Genomic DNA, 20,688 nt, shown 5'->3' with positions numbered 1-20,688 from the left:
AACCTCCCTCCAAAGCAGATGCCCAGCTGGCCCCTTCTTGCATCTCCCACCACCATCTCGAGCCTGGACTATCCTAACAGCCTCCCCGCTGGCCTCCCGCTTCCCTCTGCCTCAAACATCAGACATTATGGCATTATTATTATTATTAAGGTAAAATTTATATACAGTGAAATGCACAGAGCTTAAGTGCCTGAGTTCTGGTCAATTATCTACCTGTGTAACTATAATGCCAATTAAGATTACAGAATGTTCCCATCACCTCCAGAAAGTGTCCTCATGCCCTTTTTCAGAGTCCCCACCACCACAGGGAACAACTGCTCTCTTTTTATCACCACCATTAGCGTTGCAGGTTCCTGAACTCACATGAAGGTAATTGTACAGGATGTAATCTTTTCTGTCTGCATTCTCTTATGCAAATAAGTCATCCATGCTGCTTTATTAGCCTTCTTTGTTATGACTGGGTCATCTGTCACCATGAATATTCCACAATTTGTCCAATCTCTTCCTGAGGAACATTTGCGTTGTTTCCAGTTTGGATTCATTATGAATAAAGCTGATATAAACATTCATGGACCAGTCTTTTTATGGACATGTTTCCATTTCTCTTCTGTAAAACCCCAGGAATGCAATTGCTGGGTTAAAGGGTAGGCTTCTGCCTAAGTTTTTCAGAATAGTTGTACCACTTATTCTCCTACCAACAATCTACGAGAGTTCTAGCTTCTCCCTCCTCACTGGGATTGTCAGTCTTTTCCATTTTTAGCTACTCTAAAAATAGGGAGGGAGGGAGATGTCATCTCATCATGGATTAAGTTTGGCTATTTTTATTGATTTGAGAGAAAGAAGAGGGAGGGAAAGAGAGAGAGAAACATCGATGTGAGAGAGAAACATTAACCAGTTGCCTCCGGTATGCACCCTAACAGGGAATCAAACCCAAGACCTTTCAGTTCATGGGATGCTCAACCGAGCCACACCGACCAGGGCTCATTATCATTTAAATATGCATTTCTCAGTGACTAAAGATGTTGACCACATTTTTATATGTTTGTTGCCATTTCTATAGTTTTATAGTGTCTGTTCAAGTCTTTTGCCCATTTTTAAAAACTGTGTTGTCTTTTTATCATTGAGCTCTAGGAATTCTTTATATATTCTGGGTACAAATCCCATGTAGCTGGGCATAAATTTTTGTGACATAATCCACTTTGCAGATATTTTTTTCTACTCTGGGGATTGCCTTTTTTCTCTTAAGGATGTCTTTTGATGAACAACAGTTTTCAATTTTGATAAAGACTAATTTATCAGTTTTTTCGTTTCCATGTTTGGCTCTTCGGGGGTCCTCTCGAAGAAACCTCCGCCTATCTTAAAGTCAAAAAGATATTCCCCTTTGTTTTCCTACAAAGTTTGTAATTCTAGAATTTATGTGACGGCGTATCACACATCTCAACTTATTTCTGTGTGTAGTGTGAGGTAGGGATCAAGGTTAACTTTTTCTATGTTTATCTAGTTGTTCAGACACCATTTATTGAAAAGACTTTTCTTTCCCATCCAATTGCTTTGGCAATATTGTCAAAAAAATCCACTGATGGTGTGTGGAGGTTCATTTCAGGACTCTCCAGCTGTCCCATCCATCTATTTGTCTATCCTGTGCCAATGCCACATAACCTGAGTGCCTTGTAATAAGTTTTTAAATCAAGGGGTGTGAGTCCTCCCGGTGTGTCCTTTTTCATAATTGTTTCAATGATGCTAGGGGGTGCTTCTGTATTTCCATAGGCTTTTTTAATCAATTTGTAAACTTTGATGAAGGTAATACAGTATTTTTTAAATAAGCATCATGTTGTACTTTCCTCCTTCCTCTCCCCCCTCCCACCTCCACCCTCCATGGTGAAAACCCTCCAATGACACCAAAAGCAAGAAAATCAAATCTTCTCACTGTGGCCCCCATGTCGGGTCTTTCATAGCCTCTGCTGACTCTCTGCTGGGGCCACAGTCTGGAGCTGAGCAGAGTGCTGGGAGGATTCTGTCACAAAGACCATATATCTCTACTAGGCTTCTACTCTCCAGGGGCTCTGACGTCTCCGGGAAAGCCCAAAGCACAAGTGATACAAGGTGACAGTCCCATGACTCTGCCTAAGAATATTTTTCTCCTTTCTCAACAACAATATTGTAGCATTCTGACAGTTTAGGGTTTTCCAATTCTTGCCTTAAACTGCATACCTCTTCCTACCAAATTCCTAGCTGCTCTGGAAAGTTTCCCGACTATTCCTGCAATCGCTAACTTATCAACATCGGCAGCATCCAATGATGAACGTACCCTAGTGACATTACCAGCTGACACACGTGCTTCCTCTTCTGTAATGGAAAGTACATTATTTTACGTTTGTTTCATGAAAAGCGGGTTGATTTTGTGCACTGCAACTTTGCTGAGTCTATTAGTTCTAACAGGTTTTTGTGGAGTCTTTAAGGTTTTCTACATAAAAGATCCCATTATCTGTGAACAGAGACGGTTTTACTTCTTTTCCAATTTACCATGTGGATTTTTAGCCACATTTACAACCATCTGGCAACCCACACATTTCTTGTCTGTTGGTTTATTATCTGCCTCCTCCCAGACTAAAATGCCAGCTCCATAAAGACAGGTATCTTCTGCCTGCTTCATTCACTGCTTCTTGAACAATGCTTGGCGCATAGTGGGTGTTCAATAAACAATTGTAAAAAGAATGAATCACTTCACCTGGCACACAGAAGGAAATCAGCAAAGGACAGCAAATTATTATGTTTAACATACTATTTCACTGCAAGAATAATAATTATGGCTTAAACTGAGAATGTTTCATTATGTAGAATGGTTTACAGTACAGAATTCCAGCTACATGGGAGTCCCTTGATGGGTCCCAACTCACTCCCAGGCACTCCCTTTCAAGTAATCCCTGTGGCCATCACAGGTGACAACTAGGTTGAAGTGCCAATCTATACAGAGGAACTTCTGTAAACAGGCCACTCTGTCCTCTTGTCTCTGCTCAAATCCTCCAAGACCTCCCTTGGGGTCAGGGCTGGCCTGGCCAGAGTACTGGCCAAGTGGCCAGTGTCCAAGTCCGTGGAGCTCAAGCTGGAAAAGAAACTCCTGCCAAAGGCAGCACACAAGACTGAGAGCCAGGGGCAGCCCGTCACAGCCCACTAGGAAAGGCCTGGGTTCCAGTACAAACAGAAGCCAGAGGGCCAAGGGCAGAGCCAAGACCAGGGTGTCGGAGCCAACAGCTCAGAGTAGGTCAGGAGCCAGCACGGGGATGGAGGAGGGCGCTCTTCAGGGTCTGCAGGCCAGTCAGGCTGGTATTTGTGGGCAGCAGGGCAGGCCTGGGTGTCATGGGCTGGTGTAAGGGCCAGTGGCAGGGTAGACATCCTCAGCCGCTTGGCATACTCCCTGCTCAGCTCCCTTTCTACAAAACACACACACACGCCCTGCCCTTTAGCAGCACTGCTTCCTGGGAAAGGCTGCCCCTTCCCAGGTTAATGGAGAAAGCCGCCACCATCTCCCGGCTGGGAAGTGCCCTCTCAGATTCTGACCTTAGAAGCTCATTCCATTTTAGATCTGATCGCCCACCTGATATTTCTCTAAATACAAAAACAAAAGCCACCCCAAACTGAGACTACCTAAAATTCTGATAGAAATCATAGATAACTATAAAAAAGATAAATCAAAGCCATCAATCTCCTGCCAATTCCCCTCCACATGGAACTAAGACTGGACTTCCCAAGAAAACAATGGGTAACTTAGGTCAGCTGTTCTCAAAGCTCATGGTCTCTGGACTCCTTTACGCTGTTCAAGATTATCACAGATTCGAAAAAGCATTCGTTTATATGGATTGTATCTATCAACTCACCGTCCCAGTAATTAAAACTGAAAAAATTTTAAATATTTATTCATTAAAAAAATAATAAACCCATTACACATTAATGTAAATGACATAATTCTTAAATAAAGTAACCATAATTTCCAAAATCCCCCCAAAATCAGTGAAAAAAGTGGCATTGTTTACATTTTGGCAAAAATTGTTTTAGTATCTGGCTTAGCAAAAGACAGCTGGACTCTCATACCCACTGCTGCACAGAGTCTGCTGCAATGTGCTATGCTGGTTGACATTTATGATGAAAATCTAGTGTCGCACATACAGGTAGCTAAAGATCTACTTTTCAGGTAGTACCTGAAAATGTCTTGGAGGCTCCCTGAGGTCCTGAGATCATCCTTTGAGAACCATTGGTTTAGACAATGATGCTGCTACTATGCCCACCACTCGTATGGAACACGGGGATGAAGACAAGCAGAGCTCAGGATGGGAGAGAGATGCTTGGGGGAGAGTCATTGAGTGGATGCTTCATTATCCAGGTATCTGTCCCCGCTCCTCACTTCACCTGTCCAGGAACAGCCTCACCCCAACTGGCTCCCTCCTGGGAAAAGAACTGTTGGGATGGAGCATTCCTATGAGTCAGGCCTGAACCACCACTGGCAGGGACCGAATGCTGGACAGGAATGATTTGGGGGAGACAGTACAGGGTCCCAGAAAAGAACAGTGCAGCAGCACTCAAGCCGGCCAGCATACCACATCACCCACCTGGGAGAATGCGATGCTGATTTGATTGGCCTGAGCAAAAGCCTGCAGAGCAAGAGTCTGGAAAGCTCCCCAGGCAATGTTAATGGGCAGCCAGCGCCAAGAACCACCAGATCTAAGGGGCTCAGGAAGCAGACCAACTGGGTTTGAACCCATGCTCCTCAATTAATGCAACTCACTAATTGTATAACCTCAGGCCAATTACTCAGCTTCAGTTTACTAATCTATAAAATGGGGGTACCCTTAGGAATGTGTGACTATTAAATGAGTTCATTCCTTTAAAGTTCTTAGCACTGTGGCATGAAGTATGTACTCAGTAAGTCTGAGCTGTTATTATTGGTTATGGTGATTTGCATGCAGGTCATCAGCCTGTCAGCTTGCAGGGACCAGTGTCTCTGAGGAAGCGGCCATACACACAGAACAAGTCAACGAAAATGGGGCAGCGATCCAGTCCCAGCATTGCCACAAAGTAAATGTCCTACCTGGGTCCTGCCTCATCTGGAAATTCAGGGAGTCAGCGACACCATCCCCCCAGAGGATCCACTGCTGGAATCCTCAGGCAGAGAAGGGGACAGGTGGCTCAGGGGCACAAAAGGGATGTCACTGGAGACAGGTACAGGAAAAGTTGAGGAAGTGCAGCGATGGTGTTCACACCGGGCGTGTGTGTGTGCGTGCACACGAGTCAAAGTCAGACACTGTTTTTTCCTTTTAAAATTATTGGAACTTCTCAAATCTATTGCAGATGGCAAAGGGGAAAACACAGTGGAAATATTTTAATGGCTTATTCTTGGCCTGTGAACTGTCCACAGAGACCTGGAACGAGTGAGGCTCACTCCTCATTTGCCCTGAGAACATCATCATTACACATGACACACTGCGTTCTGCCTTGGAGCTCATCGGATCAGCCACAAAAGTTAACAGAAACACGAGAGAGGGGCCAGGGAAGGACCTGGAACGCTCTCCGAACAGGCAGTACAGCCATGGCTCAGTATTTTTATGAAGAGGCAGCATGAATCATGTAACACTTCTTCTAGAATTACTGGACACGGACAGCTCCTCCAGCTGTTTACAGGGTGGAACTCGAGAACCTTCAAACACAGATGTGCTGCTGAGTCTCGTGACCCTCCACCCGACAAGCTGAGCCCACAGCACCAAGGATGGGCTAGTTCAATTTCCTTCGGACTCACTGGCTTTTGCAAATTCCCACAGAGAGAAAGGCCAAATGGGCTAAAATGGATACTGGAGGGATCGTCCAGGGCCTCCTGGAAGAATTACAGCTGATCACCGGGACGGGTTTGTCCAGGCTGCCTGAGGCCACGGAGGGCACCGTGAAAATAAGAAGATAATTGGATCCAGGACTCCACACACCTCATCAGGAGCGAGATTGCACCAACTAATCCTTCAGAGTCCAGGTCGAGCAGCAATTAGTCAACATCATTAAAGGATCAACCCTCACGTCCGGGTCCCAAGTACTGACACGAAGTGAAGCCACAGACATGTGGGCTGATTAAGGCAGCAGGAGACAGGCTGCAGGTCAGGGTTTCACCTTCCAGCCAGCCCACGCTGATGCATTCGGAAGCCAGGCTCTGATAGACCAAGTGGCTGGAAGCAAAGGCGGTTTGGGTTTTCTTTTGTTTTCTTTCTTGGTTGTATTCTGAAAGTATGTTCCATGGAGAGACAACTTATTAGCTCAGAATGAAATGATTTTCCAGGCTTTGCAAGCACATCTCCCTCTATTATGTGACTGCTTTCCTTACACAAGCTCTGCACCCACAGGTGACAATGCCATGGGTGCCAAAGCTCTGAGATGCTAAGTTTTGTCTTTACATCCTCAGGACAGCCAACCAAAGGGGATGACAGGGCAGTGATCATTTCTAAACAAGGACCTCAGACCCTACACCAGTTCTGATCCTCACTCCACGGAAAAGAGGCCACAGTGGTCTCCTGAATGAGAAGACTCTCACCTCTCAATCCTCAGATTCTGCCCCTATAGACCCCACTACTGGGCAAGAAGGGGCCAGGCTCACTGCAGCCACGTGCTCAGCCAAAGTCTATCCCCAGTTCAGGCTCCTCTCCAGGCATCTCGCCAGGAAATTTGGGGGTTTTTCCCTATGTAAAGTGTTAGGTTTAAGGAATGAAATGGAAATGGATTTAAACTTGGCTAAAATGTATAGCTCCTAATGCATCACACAGCTCCTAATGTGCTTGCAAAGCCTGAAAATTTTGAACTCTCAAATCACAGACTCTTTTTAATGAGGCTAAATTAAAATAATCTAACTGAATTTAGAATGGCAAGTTTTAGACAAACAAGGCTCATACACTTCCAACAAGTCTGAAATGTCTTAAAAGCCTCCAAAATCAGTTTATTTACATTTCTCAGGTATTTGAATGTTATGCCTAAAATCATATTGGTTTTGTGAACAAATATTTCATTACTTCTGCTAATTTCCCTGTTCCTTAGACTGAGAGAATGAATGAGGGGCCAAAGGCAGGGGGAGAGCAGGGCAGAAAGGGGGGCTGAGGAAGGCACTATCCACGGGCGACACTGTCAGTTCCCCAGGACATGCACCACCAAAACAATGACACCTACCTGTTCCTGAAATGCACGTTTTAACAGAGGCAGGCCCAAGGTGAACTTCACTCTCTGAACTGTCAAAGCTCTCATTTCCTCCAGACTTAGATCGTACCTGTGAAGGAGAGGTTCACAATGTGTCAAGACTTGGAACTGGCCCTGGCCAGTGCGGCTCAGCTTGCTGTGTGTCGTCCTGTGCACGGAAAGGTAGCCAGTTCGATTCCCGGTCAGGGCACATACCGTGTTCCAGGCGTGATCCCCGGTAGGGGTTATGCAGGAGGCAGCCGATCGATGTTCTGCTCTCACATGGATGTTTCTCTCTCTCCCTCTCCCTTCCTTTCTCTCTAAATATCAATAAAAAATCTTTTTTTTTTTTTTAAAGGCGCTGAATTGACGGACTTGCTGGTGACTGGGCAAACAGACCTCTTGCTGTGTCTTCGTGTCTCGTTTGGTATTGTGCATCAAAGAAAGCTCCCTGTGTGTATAACACAGACCCTGGGGTCACTCCAGGTGGCCCAGATGGAAGGAAAGAAGGGAGGATTTCCTGACAAGACTCCAAGTGTAAAAGATATTTACAAGTGTCTGTGATGACCCAAGAGCAGCATTTGGGACACGGGGGAGAAGGGAGTGACCTGTGTTGTACAACAGCTGTACTGTGGTGGCCCCAAGGGGTGTCGCTTAGGCCTAGGGAGCCGAGTTTACCAGCAACCTCCAGCCGCCACCCTTGGACTACCTGCAGGGATCACCTGAGTCTCCCCACAGGTGGCTGAGCAAGGCAAGTTTCTAAAGTCAGGCCATTCCTGCTCACACGCAACTTTCGCCCAGAGACCCCCACGGTGTATTGAGACTTTCTCACAACCAAGCTGTGCCCTTTCCTCTCTCCCTCCTGCCACGGTGTCAGCTCTGCACACATTCTGAAGGTGCTCCCCACCTCCTCCAGCTCCCTACCATTGCTCTTGTCAACCATGACTGTTGATCTAATTCAACACGAAAAGGGCTCCCCAACTTGGGGTGCAGTGAAGGAGGGGGCTTTATTCAGTACAAACAGCTGTTATGGCAGGGGGGCGGCCCTCTCCGGCTAGACGGATCCGATCCACTTGCTGGGCCCCGCTCTGGTCCTGCAACACACCTTCAGTGTTTCAGCCGGGGGGGGGGGGGGGGGAACAGTCCTTAGCGGAGGGGGAACAGTCCTTAGCAGAAAGGGAACCTCCCCTCCTGTGTCAGGTTAGGGCCATACACTGTGGATCTGGAGTCCTCATTTGCACGAGGACCGACTAACCGGGAACCAGGGGCCTCTCGCCCTGTGTGGAAATGGCTGCTAGGCTCTGCTTTTAAAATTTGAGCCTAGTTAGCCACCAGAGAGCCCTTCTTGGTAGATATCTTATTTCTCGGAGCCGATACCCTTCACAGACGTTTCTCCCATAATCGCTTGCACGTCTAGTCCCATCCTGGTGTCCACTTTTCAACAAACCTAAACTGACATGGGAGGGGAGAGCCCACTCTGCCACCTAAAATGTTTCAATGCAAAGCACAGCCTGAGCCTGGAAGAAACCTCACATTCCTGGCTCTGTCGCTAACTGTGTGACAAACATCAAGTGATCTGGCCTCCAGTGCTTCCATCCTCTCACTCATGAGAATAATGACTGTGCATGACTCAGACATCCTCATTTCAATGCTTATTAGGCCTGTGCTTGCACATACATGGTAAGTGGCCAGGAATATCAGGGCCACTCATACTCTAATTATTACCCTCTCTTCCCTCTCCAGGGCAAACTGTTAGACCCATTCTGATAGTCCCAGGACCCAAGAGTAAGCCCCATGAAATGGTAGTTGAACTTACACTTACTTGGGTCCTTACAATTTGTTACCAAACTCAAGGGGTTCACCGCTTAGGGTGCTCTATGCAAGATCGAGATGTGGCTGTCACAAGGTAGTTTTATTTACTTGCAAGAAGTAAGGGAGACGGTATTCATATCCAAAGTTGTCTCCCCAAAAGGGAGGCTTAGCCATTGCTTGGTCTATTATACATTGATTTCGTCTTTGCAAGTTGGCTACATTTATCCCCTTGAGTTTCTGTCAAGCTCACCCAGTTTACAGCTGGTCTAAAAAATACTGCGCTGTATTCTAACATTGACCAAGAATAACATTTAATAAGGACATTTAGAACTGCCAAGACCTTGAGACCCTTGTCCTAACAGTTTCATGACTAGATCCCTGAAGCCAGTATTCCCAGGTGTGTCCCCAAAGATGCCCACTACACATACTGTGCCTATGTAAAGTTCATTCACATCCAGAACACAAACTGCATGGGTGTTGGTCAGGTCCAGTCCTAAACTTCCATGTAGCCCTCGGGATCAGCACAGTCTCTCACATTTAAACAATTCCCCTAAATACCTTCTGGCCAATTTCCCCAGACCAACAAAAAACAACAGGACCACCTTGGCTTTCTCTCATCCACCCAGTGAGCAGGTAACCACCTGAAAAATCAAGGGGGACCCAATGTTCATCCTGGAAGGCAAAAGACAACTCCAAAAGTGCCCAATGAACACATAAACTCCCCAACAGAAAAATCCTGAGACCGGACAGGCCCATCCGTTCTTGCATTTTTCTTTTTTGAAAATCATCCATTAGATCTGATTTCGGAACCACTTGTGGGGATTGCAGTATAAACATTAATGCATGAAGTCAGCATTTTCCTTAAGAACAGGAAATTAAGTTTCCATTTTCAATGAAACTAGGAGTCAGGAAAAATTTCCAGATTCTAACATACAAGTCAGGCCTGCCTAAAGCCTCCATCCTAATTATTTTTATTATATTTTACTGTTATCTATGCTCTTCAGGTTATTTATGTGTATTGGTGGAAATGCTATCTAATGGGGGAATTCTAGCACCATTCCTCCCAGATTCCCCTCTGAGAACTAAAGAACCCTGGACATTACACAACCAACACACATAGGAAGACTTTGAAAGGTGCAAAGTAGAAGGCAGACTGCTTGGGAGAACTCAGAACTGGAGGAATGACACCGCAGCCAAGTCCTTGGGTTTCTTCATTGCCTCCCATATATGCTGGACAAGATGCTGTAGAATCTTCCAACCCAGAATCTCCAGCAGGCTCAGAAAAAAAAAAAAAGTCCAAGAAGAGCCTCTTCTCCCAAGCTGAAAGACAAGGAAAGGGTCGGGAGTTGTTGGGCAAACAATAGGCCATCTTTGGGAGTGCAAGCAGGGAAGCCAGCCATCAGCAACCATCAGTGGGGACAGAAGGCCTTCAGAGAAAAGATGTGGACTCAGCTTAAGTCTAGCTCAGCCTGAGTCAGTGGGGAACTCCAAGGTATACATGGCACCTCAGAGTTGACACATTCTGTCGGTCAGTCGTTGGCAATGGGCATTCCCAGGGAGAAAGCATGACCTCAGTCATTTTATGGAAAGGGAACTCCCATAGACACAGGACAGTTCAGCTATAAGTTGATACCAGTCAATACTCACAGCTGCTGGACAATGAGTGCACAGGCCTCACAAGGATCAGAGTGGGTACCAAGAGCAACTGCTAGGGCAGCCGATTAAAGAAGTTAAGGGGAAAAAAAAAAAACTGAAGGAAAAGAGAAAAAATAAATTATTAAATGAAAAGCAGAAAAGGAATCAGAAAAAGTATAACTAGTAATTCCAACAGCTGGCCCTTTGAAAACAACTACAAGAGGTTGTTGTGTAACCTTGTTCTGGAGTGTTAGCCAATGCAATCAGACAAGAGAAACAAATTAGAGAAATTTAAATTGGAAAGAAACAGGCAGAACTATCACTGTTTACAGAGGATGCATGTATTAGATTGATTGTAGTGAGGGCCCCTAATGTTTGACCTGCTCTTGAGCCCTGACCTTTGACATTGCAGTTCTCATAAAGAAGCAGAGTCTATATCCCTAACCTTGGCTATGTGACTTTCTTTGGCAATTGAGATAATTGGTAGACTTGAGAGAAGCAAAGGCTTTAAAAAGTGCATGTGCATTTCCACTTCTCTCTCACTCCTCTGCAATCCTCATGAATCATGCTTGAACTAATCTAAGAACATGCCTAGCCTGCTGGGGGTTGGAGGTAGGGACACAAAGTAAAAGGCATGTGAGAGAGTCCAGTTTTCTCAGCCAATGTCATCCTAGACCAATCTACCTCCAGTCAACCCCCACACATGTGAAAGAGCCCAGTCAAGACCAAAGGAACTTCTCAGCCACACACAGACTCATGATCAATAATACATGCTTATTGCCCAGGCCCATGTTACTCAGTGGTTAGAGCATCAGCCTGTGCACTGAAGGGTCACAGGTTTGATTCTTTGTCAAGGGCACATACCTGGGTTGCAGGTTTGATCCTCAGCTCTGGTTGGGGTGCATGGGGGAGGCAACAGATCAATACGTCTCTCTCACATCCATGTTTCTCTCTCTCTCCCCTCTTCTTCCCACCCTCTCTTCCTCTCTCCCTCCCTCCCTCCATTCCACTCTCCCTAAAAATCAATGGAAAAAATATCCCTGGGTGAGAATTAACAAATAATAACAATACATGTTTATTGTTTTGAATCACTAAATTTTTTCTCATAGCTAACTGATACAATATGACCATATACCTGGAAGCCCCCAAGATAACTGTGGGAGAAGAAGAAACTTTCCTCTATCTTCAAGGTTCTTCCTGCTGGTCTAATAATAAAATGGACATGAGAAAGATCAGCAAGAGCAAATAACCAAATTGAATACATATGTTATGTATGGGAACCCGCACACATGAGAGAGTCAGAGATAGGAAGGATACATGGATATACAAGGCATCCTGAACTAGGGATGAGGTAAGGTGACCCTGGGGCTTCAGAGGGCCACTGCAGGATAAGAAGAGCACATGTTTAGTAAATAGAAGCTTGTCCTGCCCTAAAGACAGGTCAAGTTCTTCTAGGCAGTTGGTGGGGGGCAGAAGTTTCTCTTGAACCTAAAGTGAAGCTAAAGTTGCCTTTAGCTTGAAATAATCCACATACCACAGAGGCACATCTTGGGATGACTCGTTCTGAATCCCCCACAGAACCAACTAAAATTACTATAAACTAAGAGTTGGCAGGAAACACAATTAGTAGAAGTCAACAGCTTCCATACAGAAACATAAACAATAAGAAAACACATGAAAGAAAAGATCCCACTTGCAAAGTAATAAAACAAAACTATACTTAAGAATAAACTTTTTAAATGTACAGAACTTACATGAAGAAAACTTTTAAAAACTCCTGAAAGAAACAACAAAAGACCTGAACAAATAGAAATATGCACCATGTGTTTTACAAGAAAGACAAGATCAGATAGGAGTTAATTCTCCCTAAGTTAATTTATACAACAATATGACCTGGATAAAAATGCCAACAAGGATTTTAAAGTTCATATGTAAAAGGAAACAAATAGCCAGAAAAATTCTAAAAATGAGGAATTATGATCTCTGTCAAATAATCAGATGGTGAAAACGCCTCATTCATTCAACAGGTGCAAAACAGGCAGATAAGCGGATGGAATGAAGTAGAACACAATAGAAGTAAATGCATATGGAAACTCAGCATCTGTAAGTCAAAGCTGGAATATCCAATCATGGGAAGAACAAAACACAGAGATTCCAGTTGGGTAGCCAACTGGAAAAAAAATTAATTTGGCTCCCTATCTCACACTACATACCAGAATAAATTCGAAATAGATCAATGACTTCCATGGAGAAAAACAAACCACAAAGTATTAAAATAAACTGTGAAGAATCCTTTCAATCTTAACGCCAAAAAAAATCCTTTCTAGTATACTATATAGAAGCCATAAAGAAAACATGGGTTTTTTTTTAAAAAAGAAAGAAAACATTGATAAATGTGACTACATAACAAACACTTCTGCATGACAAAAACACCATAAAATAGTCAAGAGACAAATGACAGACTGGGACAAAATATTTGTTACTGGTGTCATTGCAAAGGGACCAATTTCCCTAATTAAATAGCTCCTATAATTCATCAAAACAGACCAACAAGTGGGCCAATGATTTGAACAGATGGTCCACGGAACAAGAAATACAAATGACACTTAAATATAGTTTTAAATCTCTGAGTACAATGATGGTAATGATTTTATTTCTATGTAGAAAAATAAAATGCAATGAAGAGCAGATGAAGACCATGGACGCACAGATAACACACACACAGACCAAAGGACTGAGACATTATTAAAAACTCTGAAATAAACAGACCTCGAGAAAACTGGGTTACTACTAAACAGTTCTCAATCATTAATACCATGTTCCTCACATTAAAGAAGTTTCTCAACAGAGTCAAGTTAGACATTTTAATAACAGGTGTATTTTTCCCATTCCCCTTTCCCACCCTCACCCCAAACTGCACTACTGGGATGATTTTAATGTTATGTGACAAAAACAGCTCTTCATTATAGTGTTGTAACAGCGCAACATTGCAAACACCTAAAAGCCCATCAACAGAAGGGTGCAAACATGCAATGGAATACTACCTAACAATAAAAACCTCTTGATATGCCAATACGGGGAAACTGCCATCCTATACTTTAAAAGAGAAGAGAAATTGCAAGCAAGTGAATATGTTACTTTTACTACTACACTATATAATTTTTTAAATAAGTGAAGATTTTTATTTTATTTTCTTTGCTTATATATACGCTGCTTTTTAAATCCCTTAAAGGACCAACCAGAAACTCATAATAGTGTTTATCTTTTGTGTACGTGGGGTAGAGGTGGGAAAAATTTGGCAGACAGGGAATAATACTCTACCTTTTTATACTTTCTGACTTTTGAACCATGTTAAGATAAACTACTCTACACACACCAAAAAAAAAGTTTAAAAATTGTTTAAATTGTACACTTAAAATAACCACTAGATGGCGCTTGTTCTTCGTTGAACTCCCACCAGGAGGAATTCCCATTTAACAAAGAAGGAAAGCTGGATTTAAGTCTTAGAAACTATCTTCCTAAAAGCTTGAACATTAAGAATATGTAAATTCCTAACATTTTTCAAGAAAAAATGACACAATCTCTGCAATGGAAAAGTCACAGTTTTAGGAAGGCCCTGGAAAAGTTCCAAATTCATATACAACATACTTACTTGTTTACATAATTTTGCCTTTAAATATCAACCTCCACAGTTAACATTTGTATAACAATGATGTATGAATCCTAAACAATAATGTAATTTAACAGATATAATTTTAACAGATATAATTTCTCTTTTCTGTTTTCTTGGGTCTGTAAGATATGAAGATATGACAAATACTCCTCTCCCTGCCTCAGATTGTAGACAGAGGCCCTAGGAAATTAAGAGCAGTTGCAGGTCAAGGGGGATTAACATCAGTGTCAAGATCAGGAGCTAAATCTTAGAGGCTGGGGGATACAGAAAGAGCCCAGCTCAACCCACAGCAGCTCCACCATCATCTGACTTATCAATTGATGTTCTGTGTAAGATTTGGCTTGAAAAAAAAAAAATGGTTCCATTACTAAAAACAAGATTGAAAACCTCTGAGTCAGGATATGTCACCCGGAAGCACTGAAACATATGGTGCTGATTTCACCTTCCCTCAGAGAGGTGCGTGGTGTGGGCCTTCAGCATGAACGGGGTTCACCACTTGGGATGCTCTATCCAAAAACAAGTGTGGTTGTCACAAGGTAGTTTTACTTACTTGCTGCAAGTAAAGGGGTTTATATCCAAAGCTCTGTCTCCCCACAGAGGCTTAACCAGTACTTGCACACCCTATTTGATCACTTAAATGTTGATTTCCTCTTTGCAGTTGGCTACATTCATGTTGAGTTCCTCTCAAGCTCATCCCACTTAAAACTGGTCTGCAAAATCCTGCGCTATATTTTAACGTTTAGCAAGAAGAGCATTTCGGAAGAATGGCCCATCCCTTGACACCCTTGTCCTATCTAAAGAATCAGAACCAACTACAAAGTACTAAGTAAAAAATAAAAATAAAATTTTTAAAAATCATAAACACCTATTAGAATGGCCAAAATAAAACATACTGACAACGCACCAAGTGTTAAAGTGGATGCAGAGCAAGGGGATCTCTCGGGATCTCTCATTCCCTGGAGGTGGGAATAAAAAGTGCGCAGCTTCTCTGAGAAAGGTTGACATTGTCCTAAAGTTAAACGTACACTGATCACCAGCCCCGCAACCCCACTCCTGGGTGCTCACCCAAGAGAAATGAAACCCTTTGTTTACACAAACACTTGTATCTGAATGTTTATTGCATTTGCCACAAACTAGAAACATCTAAATGTCCCCCAATGGGAGAGCAGGTTAACAAACTAGGGTACGTGCCTACAGTGGACTAGTACTCAGCAGTGAAAAGGAGGAAACTACTGGATTCCACAGCAAGCTGGATGGATCTCAAAGGCACTGTGTTGAGTGAAAAAACCCCAACCTCAAAAAGTTATATACTGTGTGGTTCCAATGCCACAACATTCTCAAAATGACAAAATTACAGTAAAGAAGAACAGATCAGTGGGTGCCAGGGGTTAGGGTTCTGGGAAGATTCTGACACTAAAGGGGAAACAGGAAGTTTCTCTGTGGTGATGGACCAGTTCTCTATCCTGGCTCTGTTGGTGGTTTCACAAAAGTAGACATGTGAACCCCCCACACACACAAATACCCTCAAAAAAATTCAAATAGATACTTTACAAAAGAAGATGTACAAATGGCCAATAAGCACGTGAGCAAGTTCTCAGTGTCATTAAACTACAAGGTACCACTAAATAAATTTTTAATTACAAAATCAAATGCCAACAAGGATATGGAGCACTGGAAACTCTCATGCTTTGTTGTAAAAACAATATGGTATGTATGTTTACACCATGGAATACTATGCAGCTATAAAAAAGAAGGACCTCTAATCCTTTGGGACAGCATGGATGGAACTGGAGAGTATTATGCTAAATGAAATCTGCCAGTCAGAGAAAGACAAGTATCACATGATCTCACTCATATGTGGAATCTAATGAACAAAATAAACTGATGAACAAAATAGATCCAGAGACATAGAAGCATGGAACAGACTAAGGGATCTCAGAGAGAAGGTGAGGGTGGGGAGTGGGTGGGGAGAGATTAATCAAAGAACTTATATGCATAACCCATGGACACAGACAATAGTGTGGTGAAGGCCTAGGATGGTAGTGGATGCTAGGTGGAGGGGATCAACGGGGGGGGGGGGGGGGGAGAAAGGGTACATCTGTAATACTTTCAACAATAAAGATAAATTTTAAAAAACAACAATATGGTGCAATCCCTTTGGAAAAAGTCTGGCAATTTCTCATAAAACTAAACATATACCTATCCGGACCTAACAGTTACACTCTTAGGTATTCACCCGAGAAATGAAATGACATGATCACAAAAATTCTTTAGAAGAATATTCAGATCAGCTTTATTCATAATCTCCCCAAACTGGAAATAGTCCAGGCATGTATCATTAAAAGAACAGATAGATAAACAATGGTCTAGTCATAGAACAGAATATTACTTACCAGTAAAAAAGCATGTACTAGCAATGCACATAAATGACATGTATTAATCTAGAAAACATTGCACTGAGCTGTCTGATCACTGGCTCTGGAGGAAGCCAGCTACCATGATGTGAGGGCCCTCCAGCAGTCCTGTGAAGAGGTCCACCAGGGAAAGAACTGAGGGTCCCACCAACAGACACATGCATGCACCATCTTGAAAATGGCTCTTCTCTAGCAGTCATCAAGCCCTAATACGTATGACTTCACCTCAACCAACATCCTAAATGCAACCCTGTGAGAGATCCAGTGCCACCCATTTAAGATGCTCTGAAGTTCCTGACTCACAAAAATTGTGTGAGATAATGCATATTACTGTCCTAGATTGCTGAGTTTTAAGGCAACTTGTCACAAATCAATAGACATGGTATTGTCACACACAGACACACACACACACCTGCTGAGCATAAACTAGTATCTTAGTTTTAAAATACTTTATGTGCCCTGGCCGGTATGGCTCAGTTGGTTGAGTGCTGTCCCCTGCACTGAGAGGTCACCTGTTTGATTCCATGTCAGGGCACATGCCCAGGTTGCAGGTTTGATCCCCAGTAGGGGGTGTGCAGGAGGCAGCCAATCGATGTTTCTTTCTCTCCCTCTCCCTTCCTCTCTCTCTAAAAATCAATGAAAACATATTTAAATTAAAATACTTTATGATATATAATACACCTAGAACAAAACAAGAACAAACTATGAGTCACAAAAGTATAGTCAATGAATTATCACAAAGAAAACACATCTGATCACCTCTACCCACATCAAGGAAAATCACAACATATCACCAGCACCCAGAATCACCCCTCAGTCACTTTCCCTGTCCCCTGCCCAGTAATAGCTGTTCTCCTGGCTACTAACTCCATAAATTATTTTTTACTGCTTCTGAATATTAAAGACCGGGATTAGACATTATGTATCTTCTGTGTCTGGTTTTTTTCACTCAGCATAGCAAATCAAATTCATCTTCAGTGTCTATTGTACAGGTAGTTCATTCATTTTCATTGGTGTTTAGGATTAAGTTGAACTAATATACCACCAAAAATATGCTAAATGAACATATTGTGTGATTCCACTTATACCAAATTCTAAAGCAGACAAAACTAAAACATAGTAGGAAAAACAAAAAAAAACAGAACAGTGGTTACCACTGGGAGAATAAGGCAGAGATTGACTGGGAAGGACATGAGGGAACTTTCTGGGGTGATGTTCTATATTTTGACGGGGGGGGGTTACATAGGTGTATTTGTCAAAAGTCTGAGAGTGCCCACTTAAGATTTTTTAATTTCAGCCCTAGCGGGTTTGGCTCAGTGGTTAGAGTGTCAGCAGGAGGACTGAAGGGTCCCGGGTTCGATTCCAACCTCCATTGCAGGCTCGATCCCCAGCCCTGGTCTGGGCCGGTGAGAGAGGCAAACCAGTCCATGTGTCTCTCTCACTCGATGTTTCTGATGTTTCTCTCTCTCTCTCTCTCCCTCCCACTCTCTCTGAAAAGCAATGGAAAAAATATCCTCGGGTGAAGATTAAAAACGACTATTCTCAGCTCTCTTTCCTGGAAGCACACCTGAACCTTTCCCTTTCCCTTTCCCTCCCCCCTCCCCAAGGTGGTACCATTACCTTCCTCACTCCCAAGCTCCTAGGACCCTTCCTTTGCCTCTATAACTTGTTTCCTAAGCCCATTTCTTCTAGTAATTACTTCTCCTACCTCTGTGATTTTACAAATAAATGTTCTCTTATAAAAAAAACAAAAAACTATTCTCAAATAAAAAGAGCAGGATGTATTAGAGAAATGGCTGATTTTAGGGCAGGGGCAGGGAAAACACACAAGGAGCCTGGAGCACCTTCTAGTGCCAGAAAGCAAGAAAGTGCTCAAAAAAGGGCTAGGCTTGTCAAAGGACACAGGAGACAAATGAAGAAGCTCCTGGTGGCCATTTCAGCAACGAAATTAATAAGGCACTACTGGATTATAGCCCACAGCACAAAATAAACACACATTCGTCCATACTGATGTAAGTAAACAGCTTAGATAAATAAATGCATGAGAGAAAAAGAGACAAATCTCCCATAATAAATAACTTGGGAAGGGGCTACTCTCCCTTCCAAGAGGTGGTACTTAACCAAGCCCCCAGCCCCACCACGGCCACGTGGCGGCTGCTGCAAGGGACACAGGTTGTGTGGCAGGGAAAAACCTGATGGACACTGCCCTGCCCGAGTGATCCACGTAACCTCGCCAGGGACCAGACCTGCGGATGGACCTGCCACCGAGTGATATGACGAGGACACGTCCCCTCTGTGGTATTCTTCCCCAAAGCTCGTAACCTCGGTCTAAACATGAGAAAAACATCAGACAAACCCAAATTCAGGGACATGAAGCAGAATATATGACCGGTACTTTTCCAAAGTGGCCAGGTCATGAAAACCATGGACAAACTAAGGAACTGTCAGGGACCAGAGGACGTAAGGAGACACGCAACAAAACCCAGCGTGGCACCTGGACAGCATCCTGGACCAAGCAGGACGGCAGTGGAAGAACCAAGAAGCTGGGCGAGCCCAGGGCTGCGTTTCGGTTCTGACGAGGGCACTGCGGTTAGACGCTCACAGAAGGGAAACTCGGCAAGAGGTGCGCGGGAACTCTCTGAATTACCCGTGCAGTTCTGTTATAAACTTCAAGTTATTCCAACATAAACATTTTAAAAAGAGACAACAGCAAAACAACAAAGAGCTTTGTGTGTTTAGAAAAAAAAAATCTTTTAAAACCAACAACTAACAGCCACTTTTAAAAAGTGATTGTGTGTGTTTTACTCAAAATCAAAATGAAAAATCAGTCGAATGGAAACCACATCTTCAGATACCAAATGTGAATGCCCTCACGACAAGGGACATCCCTGGGGCCTAGCCCTTGACCCCCAGGGCCTCCACGTTCTGGAATAAAATAGGAACTTGGACCCAGCCCTGGTTTCTCTGCACGGCCGTCAGGAGCCTGCCTGTCCTTCCTGGTCTCTGTAACCTAGCTTCAGGGACACCTCCCGCTGAGCCCGGGATCAAGTCGCTCTGCCAATCCCTTCTCGCTGAAAACAAGGATCACAAGGGGTGCATCTCCATGAAACTGAGGAGCAGCCCCCCGTCATCGCTCACACGAAAGAACGTAGCTGCCTGAGCGGGAACAGCACCCCCTCCCCGAGGCGGCGGCAGAGACTCCAGCTCCTTCTAGTAAACACCAGCTACAGCCCAGCCTGCCACTCGCCCCCAAGCCTGGGCGCCAGCCCAGGGGCCCCACCATGGGCTGACCGTGAATGGAAACAGAAACCATTGAGTCACCTTGTGGTCACTGTCAAAGACGACGGCCCCGAAACAGCAGGGCTGACAGGAAACGCCCAGGGAGGGCTTTCTAAGCACTGCGGTTTGGTTCTAGCTGAGAAGTACACTCGCTCGCAGAGAGGCGCCCGCGCTAACTGGCAAGTCTAGAAAGGTGGCAGGAGGACAGGCACTGGGGTCAGGGAAAAGGGAGGAAGAGGGAGGAAAGACCCTCCACCAGACAACTGACAGCAACCCCGGGTCGGAGGCAGGTCCCCAAACCCTGGGTTCCCCGGGAGGGACTGCAGGGAGGGGCCCCTCCCATCCTCGCATTTCTCTTCCTTCCTGAGCGTGGGTCAGCACCTGCACCATGCTGAACACCAGGGATTCCCTGCTAGGAGGGCCCTAGCAGGGAGGACAGGGGGACAAGAAGAGTCCTAGACGCTATGACAACATAACCTTCACACACAGCCATTAGACCTCTGTTTTCTGGAGTCGAGAGCGTTTGGTTTAGCAATGACCTTTACTGATTCTGTCAGGAGGAGCTGCATGGCTGGGAGAAGGCAGGATCTCTCGGCAGGATGGCTGAGAAGTGGGTGTCTGTGGGTAGAAGGGGGAAGTCCCAGGAGGGAGGAAGCGAGGGTGGGGAGCAGGTTGGAA

At 44.2% G+C, this 20,688-nt stretch overlaps 1 protein-coding gene across 1 annotated transcript in view; it reads right to left on the bottom strand.

The window, feature by feature from the left end:
• ACOXL (acyl-CoA oxidase like) overlaps window positions 1–20,688 on the bottom strand; it is a 269,791-nt gene that overhangs the window by 240,841 nt on the left and 8,262 nt on the right. The window contains exon 2 of the mRNA XM_087823871.1: window positions 7,192–7,288. Coding sequence (XP_087679997.1) covers window positions 7,192–7,266 — 75 coding nt within the window. The 5' untranslated portion in view covers window positions 7,267–7,288. The remainder of the gene's footprint in view (window positions 1–7,191; window positions 7,289–20,688) is intronic.

This window comes from Miniopterus natalensis, chromosome 13 (genome assembly GCF_054644295.1).
Source record: "Miniopterus natalensis isolate mMinNat1 chromosome 13, mMinNat1.hap1, whole genome shotgun sequence".
Lineage (NCBI taxonomy): Eukaryota > Metazoa > Chordata > Mammalia > Chiroptera > Miniopteridae > Miniopterus > Miniopterus natalensis.
The sequence above is the reverse complement of the archived record's forward strand: the minus strand, read 5'-3'. Positions and strand labels throughout refer to the sequence as shown.